Source organism: Mauremys mutica, chromosome 12, assembly GCF_020497125.1.
Source record: "Mauremys mutica isolate MM-2020 ecotype Southern chromosome 12, ASM2049712v1, whole genome shotgun sequence".
In the NCBI taxonomy this organism is placed as follows: Eukaryota; Metazoa; Chordata; order Testudines; family Geoemydidae; genus Mauremys; species Mauremys mutica.
Window position 1 is genome coordinate 44,581,829 of NC_059083.1, and position 13,685 is coordinate 44,595,513.

The 13,685-nt window shown below is 51.4% G+C and overlaps 1 protein-coding gene across 1 annotated transcript in view; it reads right to left on the bottom strand.

The window, feature by feature from the left end:
• Nucleotides 1-2,551: 2,551 nt before the first annotated feature.
• LOC123345980 (E3 ubiquitin-protein ligase TRIM39-like) overlaps nucleotides 2,552-13,685 on the bottom strand; it is a 37,852-nt gene continuing 26,718 nt past the window's right edge. Inside the window, exon 6 of the mRNA XM_044983123.1 lies at nucleotides 2,552-3,111. Within this exon, the coding sequence (XP_044839058.1) occupies nucleotides 2,552-3,111 (560 nt within the window). The remainder of the gene's footprint in view (nucleotides 3,112-13,685) is intronic.

Genomic DNA, 13,685 nt, shown 5'->3' on the forward strand with positions numbered 1-13,685 from the left:
CGGCTCTAGACATTTTGCTGCCCCAAGCACAAAGGGTCCGCTGGTCCCGCGGCTTCGGCGTGCCTGCGGGAGGTCAGCTGAAGCCACGGGATCAGTGGACCCTCCGCAGGCAAGCCGCAGAAGGCACCCTGCCTGCCGCCCTCGCGGCGGCCGGCAGAGCGCCCCCCGCGGCTTGCCGCCCCAGGCACACGCTTGAAGCGCGAGTGCCTGGAGCCGCCCCTGGGGGCTGTTAGCAGCTACAAACTGAGCCCTTTGGATGCCAGCACCCTGGTAACTGAGAACACTCAGGGCACCGAGTGCAGTTAGACAAGGAGGGACTGAGCAGTTTGGGTTTGGAAGGGCAGAGGGGATCACTTGCACCTGTATGGAGCCTGATGCGGTCACTAGCTCAGTGCTGAGAAGAAAGCAGCAGCATAAAAGTCTGAATCAGGGAGCAGGAAGGGGGCTCCTCATAACTGCTGCTATGTTGTGATGCACCGTAAAAAGTCATAAAGACGCTTGGTGGAAGTTCCCTGGCAGACTGAATGCTGCTTCATTCACAGAGAGGTCTGCCAGCCAGGGGTTGCAGGAACTGATGCGGGAGCCCATTCACAGTTAGAAATTTAAAAATGAACATTGCCAGCAATCTCTTCATGACACTTCATGCTGTAAATTGTGAGTGACAACAGATTTTTGTGTCTTGTCAGATAGTAAAAACCATGTTGTATATTAACCTATTTGCCAACATATTTCCCCATGTAATAACACAATAAGATTGGATAAGGGAACACAGTAATTACACATAGTTCAGTGAGAAATAGAGAAAAGAACATAGATATTTCTGAAGGAAATTGTATGGAAAAATTATCTATTTTTAGATTAATATTTCCCTGTGTTAAAAACTAGAAAGAACACAAAACTTCAAGAGCCCATGCCACCTAGACACCAGTAGCCTGGATAAAAAGCACAAATGAATCCATTAAAAGATAATTTTAGGGTATTTATTTTCAAATAATCAAGTAAGTTTAGGGCACTCTGCCATGAATGGCATATTGTGAATAAATCTTCAAAACTGAATTATTACATTGAAAATGTTCATAACGCATCAAGTTTAAAACAAAAAGGAGTCCTAGCAATGCCATGTGATGTGCCTCCCCTCAGAGTTTGCTCAGCTAGCTCTTCAAGAAATTAGGTTCAACAGCTAATTTCAAGGAATTAGATCAATCAGTCACTATTTTTACAGAGCATTAGTGAAGGTGGTGGACAGAACCCACAGGAATTGTGATGAATTTCCTGGAGAAACTTTCTATTCTTTGTACTCTAAACCTCACATGACAACAAAAATATCACCCTTTCAACTGATTTATGGCTGAGAAGAAAGGTTTGCCAAAAAGCTTCACCAAATTTCATGTTATGTGTCATTAACTGCCGGCGTCTTTAATACAATTAAATTAATTTGTGATAGTAGAGTAAAGGAACACAACCCCTTCTCTATTTCTTTATCAAACTACATTTGTTGTGTCCTTATAACCAAGAACATGAAGAGCCTGGCAGTACATTGAAATCAATAGTGCACAGTGACAATACATTGCCAGTAAATAATATGTCTAAAGAAAAATAAACTAAAAACTGGAGGTTGTAGAAGAGATTTCTATCGATAGGAAGAGAGCAGTTGAGGTTGGGGACTGTGTTTTGTTAATTGATGTGAGAAAAAGAAAGGAAGGGTCATATCTTGATTACCAATGATATGTAGTTAGTTAAAAACCACATGAATTAATGCTGACAGAAGTTCAAAGATTATTATACAATCTTGTGTGAGTTAACTTAGAATTAATTAAGCAATATATGTATCATTTTTTCAACTATTAATTTTCAAAGGTGTAGTGCAGGATGGAGGTGGGTATATGTGCCCTGCCTGCCAGAGACAACCAGCCAAGAAAATAAAGAGAGGAGGAGAGAGAACAGAGAGCAGCTGCACATGTGTGTAGTTGTGATGTTTATGACACATGTACATTGTAACTGAACAACCCAGTCTGACAATTTAATAGTTTATTTTGTTAAGATAAATATTTTGGATTTCTTGAAATTCCACAGTTGAAATACAAATGACATTATTTAGAGAAGTTAAATTTCATTATAGATTTGAGGGAAAGATTTAAAAAATGTAAATAATTCCATTTCTAAAAATATGTTTAGATGCCTGTTTTTAAGACACTGTTGAAATGTAAATTAAAATATTCTTGTATTTACACCTTGTTACAATAATATTTTCTAAATTAGAATCATCTTTTTTCTTTCATATTTTACATTGAGATTTCACAGGGGTAGAAAATTCTGACAGGAGTGAATGACCCCATCCCCCACCATCTGCTACCCCTGGGGCAGGGGATGGGAAAGGTGGGAGCTGGGGGTTGCCAGGTGTCCGGTTTTCGACTGGAACCTCCAGTTGAAAAGGGAAACTGGCAGTGTCCGGTCAGCACAGAAAGTCCAGTTGCTGCAGTAACTGGCCCCCCACCGGGTCTGGGAAGAGCAGCAGGACTGGGAGGGGCCAGTCTGTGCCGCGGGGTCACTGTCAGGGACAGAGATTCCCTCCAGCCTGAGCTGGGACCAGGCAGATTATCAGGGGAGCTGAGTTTGTACCCCCAGCGTTGAGACCAGGACTGAAATAAGGGTGGAGAGTCCCGGAGAAGGTGCCAGTGAAAATGAAGAGATGGGACCTGTCAGTCACATTGTAAAACGAGACCTCGCCCGCCTCATAGTCCAGGAAAATCCCCACCCGGCTGGGCCTGACGCTCACGGGGAGGGGGGTTGGGGGGGAGGTGCAGGCCTCGTAACCCCCATCCCTGAGCACCACGGCCCAGTATCCATTCCCAGGTGAGAGTCTGACCTGCCCCTTCCTGCTCACAGATTCCCTACAAACCCCCAGGTCCCAGCCTGTCTTGTCTCCCACCTCCACCTCCCAGTAACACCTCCCGCCCGCAAACCCCTCAGTGCCCAGGACAGAGACACAAGGATCAAATCTCTCAGGGTTGTCGGGCAGATCCCGGCGTGTGTCTCCGTGTCTCACATGTTTCCGATCCTCAGACAGGACGAGCCAGGTATGAGCCGTGTCTGGATCCAGAGTCACGTCCACTGGGGAGAGAGTCACAGAGTCAGGGCCGGGGGCACTGGCTGGTCACTGTGTGAAAGCTATAGCCCTCCCCCCCCCCCCCGCCTTTTCATAGTTTTGCAAACGGCCAGTAGGTGGAGGCAGAAGCCTCCACAAGGCCTCACATACACAGTACCTTGAACTTTGTAACTAATCTTTCTTTTGCTGGCAGAGACAGAAAAAGATTCCGCTTCAAGCCAGTCTTTCTTGAACAGATAGCGTGTTAAGGGGCTTGACACCCACCAATGAAGTGTTAACACGGCATGGTCTTTGTCTGAAAGTGTATAAAAAGCTTGTGAAACTTGTGTGCAGTAGAGTTTTCTGTATCTACTACAGAGCTCTCCTTTCTTCTGCAGAATAAAGCATTTTTCCTTATCCCTGTCAGGCTGTTATTGGCTCTCAGCTAGGCAGACCCGATATTTCGGTAACAGTTTTTGGCGACTCCAGACGGGACTCTCCTAGCTCGGACATTGGACTCCGGACGGCTGCGGCGAACTGGGAACGGCACCAACGGGGTGTTTGGCCCCTCTTTCTCTGCTTCACCGCGGCCCCTGGGGTTCGTGTTCCAATAAGGTGAGCCCTAATAGGATAAGGAAACACTATCTGGTTTTGGTGCACTATCTGGTTTTGTTCTGTTCTGTTTAACCGGTTACTGTTGTTTTTCTGCTCTGTTCATTTGGGCGTTAGGTGTGTGGGCGGAACTGAACTTCTCGTTCGTAATTCCTCAGAGTGGAAGCCATATGTGCGATGAAGCTCTGAGGTTGTATTGAGATCCTTCTGTCCCGCCCCCTGTAACGGACAGTGTAATAGAAGTAGGAAAACCTGGATTAGACTGTAATTCCCACTGATCTCTGAGTAATTCTCTTTTCAGGTTGAGTGTCAGCAGACAGATGGGTGGGTCTCTGGAAAAACCCTCTAAGGATAGCTCTTTAGATTATATGTTAAGTAAATGGCCTTTACCCGGTGTTCAGAAAGGTATATCAAGGAAGCGCTTTGTACAACTTTGCACCCAGGACTGGCCAACCCTGGGGACTGCATGGCCCGAATTTGGTTCCTTTGATATTCTGACTTATTTAACTCCTTTGCGCCTGATATTAGAGAATCAAGCGCCTGGTCAAATGGACTATTGGTTTTTGTGGGACGATGAGGCTCATCGTTGTTTAAAGAAGATAAAAATCCAGAACCCCCTATTCCCAAAAGCTTCTGCCCCAAGTGAAGCCGATTGTTGGGAAGATACCCCCCCAATGTATTGTCTTAGACCGCGGCCACCCTCGGCAGCAATATCACATGCTGTGACGGATCAGGTTTCCTTGTCTACGGGGCCCAAGACAGTGATCCTCCCACTGAAGACTGAGGCAACCACAATTCAAGTTAATGAATCCACTAGTGGAGCGACGGGTAGTGGGTACACTTCTGTTCTGTCTACCGCCATTAGTCCATCTCGTACGAGACAGGGAGTAATCTATGAGGAGGATGCAGTTAAAATTCAGGCACCCCTTCGGACCATCCCGGTACCCACTACAGATGGAGAGGTTGTGGACCATTATGTACATGTCCCTTTTACTACAGCAGATCTTATGAACTGGAAAAACACTACACCTCACCTCAGAGACGACCCGGACATCATTCACAGGCGATTCCGTGCTATTTTTCAGTCTCATAATCCTGATTGGCAAGACGTGGGCCAACTTTTAGATTGCCTACTGTGCATGGAGGAGAAAGAGCGGGTCCTAAGGGGGGCCCGGGATGCAGCGGAGGCTGCCGGTGACAGGTGTGATTTGATAGCTCTCACTAACCCTACCCAATAGAATCCGAATAATTCAACCCACCAGGCAACCTTAAAGAAATTTTTAACCCATGTTTTGACAGGTATAAAACAAGCAGGAGAAAGAACTCTAGATTGGTCAAAAGTCCATAATACTGTGCAAGGGAAAGAAGAACACCCTTCTGACTTTTATGAGAGACTTTGTAAAGCATTTTGTACTTTTACTAATATAGACCTCAAGGCTGTGGACATACAGTCCACGGTCAGGCTTATTTTTATCTCTCAGTCAGCTCCGGACATTAAGAAGTGGTTGCAGCAGCTCGAAGGCGCTGAGGGAAAATCCCTGGAGGAACTGGTAAGCGTAGCCACCCGTGTGTATCACACAAGAGATAAAATTCAAGAGACCAAACAGGTGAGAATGCTAGCAGCCCTTGTGAACGCGGGGAGCGAAAAACAAGGAGGGAGGTGGGGACCCCCCAAGTGGCAACTGAAGGCAGATAGGGGGGGGCCCCAAGCCGTGCAAATGATGTATGCCATTACTGTAAGCAACTTGGTCACTGGAGGAGAGAGTGCCCAAACCGACGTACCGGACACGAAAGGATTTACAAGCTATTAAGAATGCTGCTGTTGTATTTCATGCTGTATCTCTTGATCACGCCTTTAGTTTTGAGGACCTCCTGCCAGACCTTGGGTCTTGGTTCACTGACCTTTTCCGTACTATTGTTAAATGGATTGTTTTCAGTCTATTCTTCCTATGTGTTAGTTGGATGATGATTCAATGTGCAAAATGTCTGTGTAATACTGTCACCAAAAGCTCTGCTGTCTGTAAAGCCTGGTCTACACTAGGCGTTTAAATCAGTTTTAGGAGCGTAAAACCGATTTAACGCCACAACCGTCCACACTAGGAGGCACCTTATATCGATTTTAATGGCTCTTTAAACCGGTTTCTGTACTCCTCCCTAACGAGAGGAGTAACGCTAGTATCAGTATTACCATAACGGATTAGGGTTAGTGTGGCCGCTGATCGACGGTATTGGCCTCCGGGCGGTATCCCACAGTGCACCAGTGACCGCTCTGGACAGCATTCTGAACTCGGATGCACTGGCCAGGTAGACAGGAAAAGCCCCGCGAACTTTTGAAATTCATTTCCTGCTTCCCCAGCGTGGAGAGCTCATCAGCACAGGTGACCATGCACAGCTCATCAACACAGTTAACAATGCAGTCTCCTGAGAATCATAAAAGAGCCCCAGCATGGACTGCACGGGAGGTACTGGATCTGATCGCTATCTGGGGAGAGGATTCAGTGCTAACAGAACTGCGTTCCAAAAGACGAAATGAAAAAGTATTTGAAAGAATTTCTAAGGCTATGACGGATAAAATCCCACAACAGGGACTCAGTGCAGTGCAGAGTGAAAGTTAAGGAGCTCAGACAAGCCTACCAGAAAACCAAAGAAGCAAACGGAAGGTCAGGGGCAGGTCGAAAAACATGCCGCTTCTATGCTGAGCTGCATGCAATTTTAGGGGGCTGCGCCACAAGTACCCCACCCCTGATCGTGGATTCCGAGGTGGGGGTTGTAATCTCTGCCATGGCTGAGGATTATGCAGACGGGGAAGATGAAGATGAAGAAGAGGAGGAAGACCTAGCAGAGAGCACACAGCACTCCGTGAGCCCCAGCAGCCAGGAGCTTTTTATCACCCTGACGGAATTACCCTCCTCCCAGCCCTCACAAGCCACTATCCCAGACAATGACGCCATGGAAGGGAGCTCTGGTGAGTGTACCTTTGCAAATAGCAAACATTGTTTTTTAACCAAGCCTTTTTTAATGATTGATTTGCCCTGAGGACTTGGGATGCATTCACAGACAGTATAGTTACTTAGAAAAGTTTGTTAACATGTCCGGGGATTGAGAGGAAATCCTCCAGGGACATCTCGATGAAGCGCTCCTGTAGGTACTCCAGAAGCCTTTGCAGAAGGTTTCTGGGCAAGGCAGCCTTGTTCCGCCCACCATGGTAGGACACTTTACCACGCCATGCATGTAGCAAGTAATCAGGTATCATTGCGTGGCAAAGCATAGCAGCGTATGGTCCCGGTGACTGCTGGCATTCAAGAAGCATCCGCTCTTTATCTTGTTCTGTTATCCTCAGCAAAGTGATATCGTTCAGGATAACCTGGTTAAAAATCAGGAATTTAAGTAAGGGGGGTGGCCATTTTTCTACTGGGTTCGTGGAGTGCAGCAGCTTAAAAAAAAACTTTCCTGCACGTAGCGAAGTGGGGGGAGGGGAGGAGTGAAATGCCGATTATCTTTTCTGTGTTTGGTCACCGGCGATCTTCCCCAAGCTACCAGCCACGCAGTGGGTGGGGGGGGGGTGGGAAGGTTGTTGATTAGCAGGGAGCTAGCGTGGTATTAGCCATGCGTTGGGGGGGAGGGGTAAATCACTTAGGAAGCTGAAAGACAGTGGCTTACCATGGCCGCATGCAAGCTGAATTCTGATGCCTGGACCTGTGTCTGTGAGATCTGTAACTCCAGAGCTGCAAGCACTCACTATTAAGATGAAAAATGCGACCTTGTAGGGAAATCACATGTGCTAGGTGAATAGTGCTGTTCACTGTGAAAGAGTATAACCATTGTTCTGTAAAATGTATCTTTCTAAATATTTATCTCCCTCATGCAGCTGCAAATTTTTCAACCATCCCTCCTCCATCCCAAAGGCTAGCACAGATAAGGCGGAGGAAAAAGAAGACGCGAGATGAGATGTTCTCGGATATTATGGAAGTTACACGCAATGAAAGAGCTCATCTGAATGAGTGGAAGGACGTGGTATCAAATTACAGGAAAGAGGCCAGTGAACGTGAGGACAGAAGGGATGAACGTGAGGACAGGAGGGACAACCGAGATGAGAGGTGGCGGCAGGAAGACCAGCAGGAAAATCAGCGGTGGCAGCAGGAAGATCAGCGGTGGCGGGATGCAACTCTGGGGCTGCTGCGTGATCAAACTGACATGCTCCGGCGTCTGGTGGAGCTTCAGGAACGGCAGCAGTATCACAGAGTGCCGCTGCAGCCCCTGTATAACCACCCTCAACCCTCACCATGTTCCACATCCTCCTCACCAAGACGTGTAAGAACGCGTGGGGGGAGGCTCCGTGCACCCGCCCACTCCACCCCCGTGGACAGACCAACCAGAAGGATGTCGTTACTGTGAATTTTTTTTAATGGCCTTCTCCATCCCTCCTATCCTCCTCCCAAACCACACCCTTACTTCTCTCCCTCTTTTTATAATGAATCAATAAAGAATTCATGCTTTTTAAATGAGAGTGACTTTATTTGCATAAGTAAGCTGTACTCGAAGGGGGAGGGGGAGTTGCTTACAGGGACTGAGTCAATCAAGGGGGTTGGGTGTTCATCAACAAACACAGCAGTCACACTGTACCCTGGCAATTGATGAAGCTCGTTTTCAAAGCTTCTCTGATGCGCACCGCTTCCTGGTGTGCTCTTCTAATCTCCCTGGTGTCTGGCTGCGCGTAATCAGCGGCCAGGTGATTTGCCTCAGCCTCCCACCCCGCCATAAAGGTCTCCCCCTTACTCTCACAGAGATTGTGGAGAATACAGCAAGCAGTAAAAACATAGGGGACATTGGTTTGGCTGAGGTCTGAGCGAGTCAGTATTGTCCGCCAGCGCGCCTTTAAACGGCCAAATGCACATTCCACCACCATTCTGCACTTGCTCAGCCTGTAATTGAACAGATCCTGACCACTGTCCAGGCTGCCTGTGTATGGCTTCATGAGCCATGGCATCAAGGGGTAGGCTGGGTCCCCCAGGATAACGACAGGCATTTCAACATCCCCAACTGTTATTTTCTGGTCTGGGAAGTAATTCCCTTGCTGCAGCCGTTTAAACAGGGTAGTGCTTCTGAAGACGCGAGCGTCATGAACCCTCCCTGGCCATCCCACGTGGATGTTTGTGAAACGTTCCTTGTGATCTACCAGTGCTTGCAGCACCATTGAAAAGTACCCCTTCCGGTTTACGTACTGGGTGCCCTGGCGCTGCGGTGCCAAGATAGGGATATGGGTTCCATCTATCGCCCCCCCCACACAGTTAGGGAATCCCAGTGCAGCAAAGCCATCCACTATGGCCTGCACGTTTCCCAGAGTCACAACTTTTCGTAGCAGCAGCTTAGTGATTGCTTTGGCTACTTGCATCACAGCAGCCCCCACAGTAGATTTTCCAACTCCAAATTGATTCCCGACTGACCGGTAGCTGTCTGGCGTTGCAAGCTTCCACAGGGCTATCGCCACTCGCTTCTCTACTGTGAGGGCTGCTCTCATCTTGGTATTATGGCGTTTCAGGGCAGGGGCAAGCAAGTCACAAAGTTCCATGAAAGTGCCCTTACGCATGTGAAAGTTTCGCAGCCACTGGGAATCGTCCCACACCTGCAACACAATGCGGTCCCACCAGTCAGTGCTTGTTTCCCGGGCCCAAAATCGGCGTTCAATGGATAGGATCTGCCCCATTACCATCAGGATCTCCAAAGCACAGGGGCCCGCGGTTTGAGAGAATTCTGTGTCTACGTCCTCATCACTGTCATCGCCGCGCTGCCGTATCCGCCTCCTCCTCGCCTCGGATTGAAGGTCCTGGTTCACCATAGACTGCACGAGAGTGCGCGAGGTGTTTAAAACATTCACGATTGCGGTATTGAGCTGAGCAGGGTCCATGCTTGCTGTGCTATGGCGTCTGCACAGTTCACCAAGCAAAAAAGGCGTGAAACGGTTGTCTGCTGCTCAGGGAGGGAGGGGTGAGGCTGTACCCAGAACCACCCGCGACAATGATTTTTGCCCCATCAGGCACTGGGATCTCAACCCGGAAATGCCAAGGGGCGGGGGAGGCTGCGGGAACTATGGGATAGCTACGGGATAGCTACCCACGGTGCAACGCTCCAGAAATCGACGCTAGCCTCGGACCATGGACGCACACCACCGATTTAATGTGTTTAGTGTGGCCGCGCGCACTCGATTTTATAAAATCTGTTTTACAAAACCGGTTTATGCAAATTCGGAATAGTCCCGTAGTGTAGACGTACCCTAAGACAACCGAATACCTGTCTCTTCAGCTTGATCGTAAGTTACGTAACGGGCCTGACAATCTGAGCTGGGGGAGGGCCCGGGAAACCTCACCTGGCCTGGACACGGAAAGGATTGACAGATTGATAGCTCAGATTGTAAGGCCCGAATGGGGGAACTGTGAAAGCTATAGTCCCCCCCCCCCGCCTTTTCATAGTTTTGCAAACGGCCAGTAGGAGGAGGCAGAAGCCTCCACAAGGCCTCACATACACAGTACCTTGAACTTTGTAACTAATCTTTCTTTTGCTGGCAGAGACAGAAAAACATTCCGCTTCAAGCCAATCTTTCTTGAACAGATAGCGTGTTACGGGGCTTGACACCCCCCAATGAAGTGTTAACACGGTATGGTCTTTGTCTGAAAGTGTATAAAAAGCTTGTGAAACTTGTGTGCAGTAGAGTTTTCTGTATCTACTACAGAGCTCTCCTTTCTTCTGCAGAATAAAGCATTTTTCCTTATCCCTGTCAGGCTGTTATTGGCTCTCAGCTAGGCAGACCCGATATTTCGGTAACAACTGGGATCAAAGGGAAATTAACCTGTGTCCCATTAATCACTGGGGTGGGCAGGGGGCGTTGTTGGCTGAAGGGAGTCAGGGACCCTCTGCCTGCGAGGAGACAATGAGGGGGAAGGGCAGGAGGAACGTGGGAGGAGTGGGAAGGTGTCAGGGGAGGCGGGGGAGGGGAGGGGACAGACTGATGCTGGGAGAGGAAAGGGGAGGGGGAGGTGACAGGAGCAGAGGGGTGGAGGGAGGGACATAGGGGTGGGGCAGGCACAAGGGCAATGGGGGGACAGGGGAAGGGAGGGGCAACAGGGGGCGGAGGAGGGTGAAGGGCAGGTTCCAGGGGGCTGCAGGCGGGTGGTTGGGCACCAGGGCAGAAGAAGGGGATGGACCCCAGAGGGCACAGGGAAGCAAGGGAAGGGGCAGGCACCAGGGGGCAGAGGGGTGTGAGGGAATGGGGGAGCTCCAATGGGGCAGGGGAAATCAAGGGGTGGGTGAGCTGCCATGGGGTGAGATGATGAGGAGTGGGGAGGTGGAACCATTGGGGGGGGGAGCGAATGAACAGACATTGGTGCCAAAGGGGCAGAATAGGGGGTGAGGGAGCAAGTGAGCAGAAGGGGGGCAGAGAGGGGTGTGGAGAAGGGCAGGCCCTAGGGGGGCAGAGGCGTGTGCAGGGAGATGTGGGCACCAGGGAGGCAGAGGGAGGATGAAGGGAGGGTGGGGCCCAGAGGTTAGGAAAGGGGGAGGGGAGGGGTGGGGCAGTGCTGAGGTGAGGGGAAGGGCTGAGACCAGGGGTCCCAAAGGGGGGTGAGGGAAGGGACTTGCATCCGGCAGGCAGAGGAGGCAAAGGAAACAGCAGGCACCAGGGAGGCAGATGGGGCCAGGGTAGAGCTGGGACTTGGGGCAGAGGAGGAGCTGGCAGCAGGGGACTGGAGGGGTGCTGAGGGGTGCAGGTGTCACGGAGCCAGAGGGGGAGGGGAGGGGCAGGGGTGAGAAATAAAGAGAAGGTGGCATGAGTGATGGTGGCAGAGGGGCGAGAGGAGAGCAGGGTCAGTGGGGCAGAGGGTGGGGAGGGGCTGGGCACCAGGAAGGAAGGGGACAAGAGGAGGGTCAGGTGTTGGGGGGCAGGAGGAGGGAAGGGGCAGGCAGCAGGGGGGTGCGGGGGGGGGAGGGGAAGGGCAGGTGCCAGGGGATTGAGGGGGTTGAGCAGAAGGGCAGGCACAGGGAGGGCAGAGGAGGGGAGGGACAAGCACCAGGGGGCAGAGAGGGGTGAGAGGCAGGGCAGGTGGGTAGAGGGAGGTGTTAGGGGAGGGGATTGGGGAGAGGCAGGTGCCAGGGGTCAGAGTGGGGATAGAGGAGGGGTGGGCACAGGGGGATGAGGGAAGGGGCGGGTGCCAGGGGTCAGAGAGGGTGGGGAGAGGGGCAGGTGTCAGGAGGGCTGAGGGGAGTAAGAAGGGTGAAAGTCAGGACAGCAGAGGAGGGAAAGGGGAGAGGTGGACGCCAGGACATAGCGGGGGTGTGAAGTGATGGGAGGGCTCCAGGGTGCAGAGGATGTTTGGGGGAGAGGGGCAGATGCCAGGATGCCAGGGAGAGAAGAGAGGGGCTGTTCCAGCGGGTCAGAGAGGGTGGAGGGCAGGGGGAGAAGGGATGGGCTGTTCCAGCAGGGTAGAGATGGGTGGAGGGCAGGGGCATGTGCCAGGGAGGCAAAGTGGGAGTGGAGGGGCAGGGACCCTGGGGAGCAGAAAGGGAGGGAGAAGAGCGGGAGGGATGTTGTTGAGGGGTCAGAATAGACGCAGGGTCCAGGGTCCCTCACAGGGGTGGGGGAAGGGTAAGGGAGGGGCAGGAGCCAGAGAGGGAGGAGGGAGAGGCAGGCCCCAGGGAATCTCTGTCGCTTTCGGGCCATGTGTGGTTGGTTTCTCGCTCAGAGCAGGTCAGTGGCTGTCCCCACACACACTGCGGGTGCAGCCCTGTCCCAGGGGGAGCAACTGGGACTCTCCATGATGGTGGGCCACACGGGCCCCACCTTCCAGCCAGGAAAACCCCACAGCCAGGCCCTCCCCTCACCAGCCCCAGCCCCACCCCCACGGGGGCAGTTGTCTGGATTGGACTCACTTGGGGGGCATTACAGTGGAAGATTCTGGGGGGGCGGGTGTATAAATGCATACTAATGGGCTGTTGCTAATGAGGCCAGGGCAGTGGGGAGGGGAGGGGGCATTTCCTCACTTACTGCCGCCTCCATCTGGGAGAAGCTACACCGGGGACCAGTCCCAGTTCACACCTGCACAGTGCGTCTGCACTAGGGGTTTGCACCGGTTCAGCTACGTCAGTGCAAGGAAACCCCGGCAGACATGGCCTGAGACACTGCTGTGCCAGGGGCCGTAACCCCTCCCGTCACTGGGGTTATGGATCAATAATTACAGGGTCACTGGAGCAGAGGAGCTGGACTCTGGGCTCCCAGGTGGGGGCCCGACCCACTGGGCTGCAGAGTCATTCTCACCCCCATGCTCTGGCCCAGTGCCCATGGCAGTGTTTGGACACAGTGGGACGTCATCAGACACCTGGAGCCCAGCGGGTCGAGCCCTCATGGCATCACACGGGGGGATTGAACCTGGGGCTCCCAGCTGAGGGCCCAGCCACTGGGCTAAAGGCTACAAGGGAAGAGGCAGCACCTTTTTCTCTTAACTGAAACTAGTCAGCGAACTCGACATGGATTCACAAATAGTTTCTGTTGACTCGAAATATAATTTTGCAGCAAATAAACTATTTGTCCAAAACATTTCACCCTGCTCCACTGCAAACCTGTCTGAGCAACTTAGGAGCCCCAATCCCAGTGACCTGCAATGAGAGACTGTCAACATCCCCAGAAACGCAGTTACAGGCAGACCAGGCTCAGGACATCAGCTATGAAACACTCCAGAGCTGCTGTTTAATTTGCCCTTTGCAGACAAATGCCCCCTGGGCCCCTGATCTCAGCCCCACAGATCAGGCTGAAAATGGAGACTTGGCTCCAGCCTGAACTCTCTGCCCAGAGCCATTTGTCCCATGGACGATACTAGCGGCACAGACCCTCTACAGCTGCACCTGGGCATCTCCCAGAGCGGATAACAGTCACAGAGAACATTTCAGTGCCCCAGGAGCTCAGGTGTCTCCATCTAACGACCGCGCCAGCCACCCCCCTGAC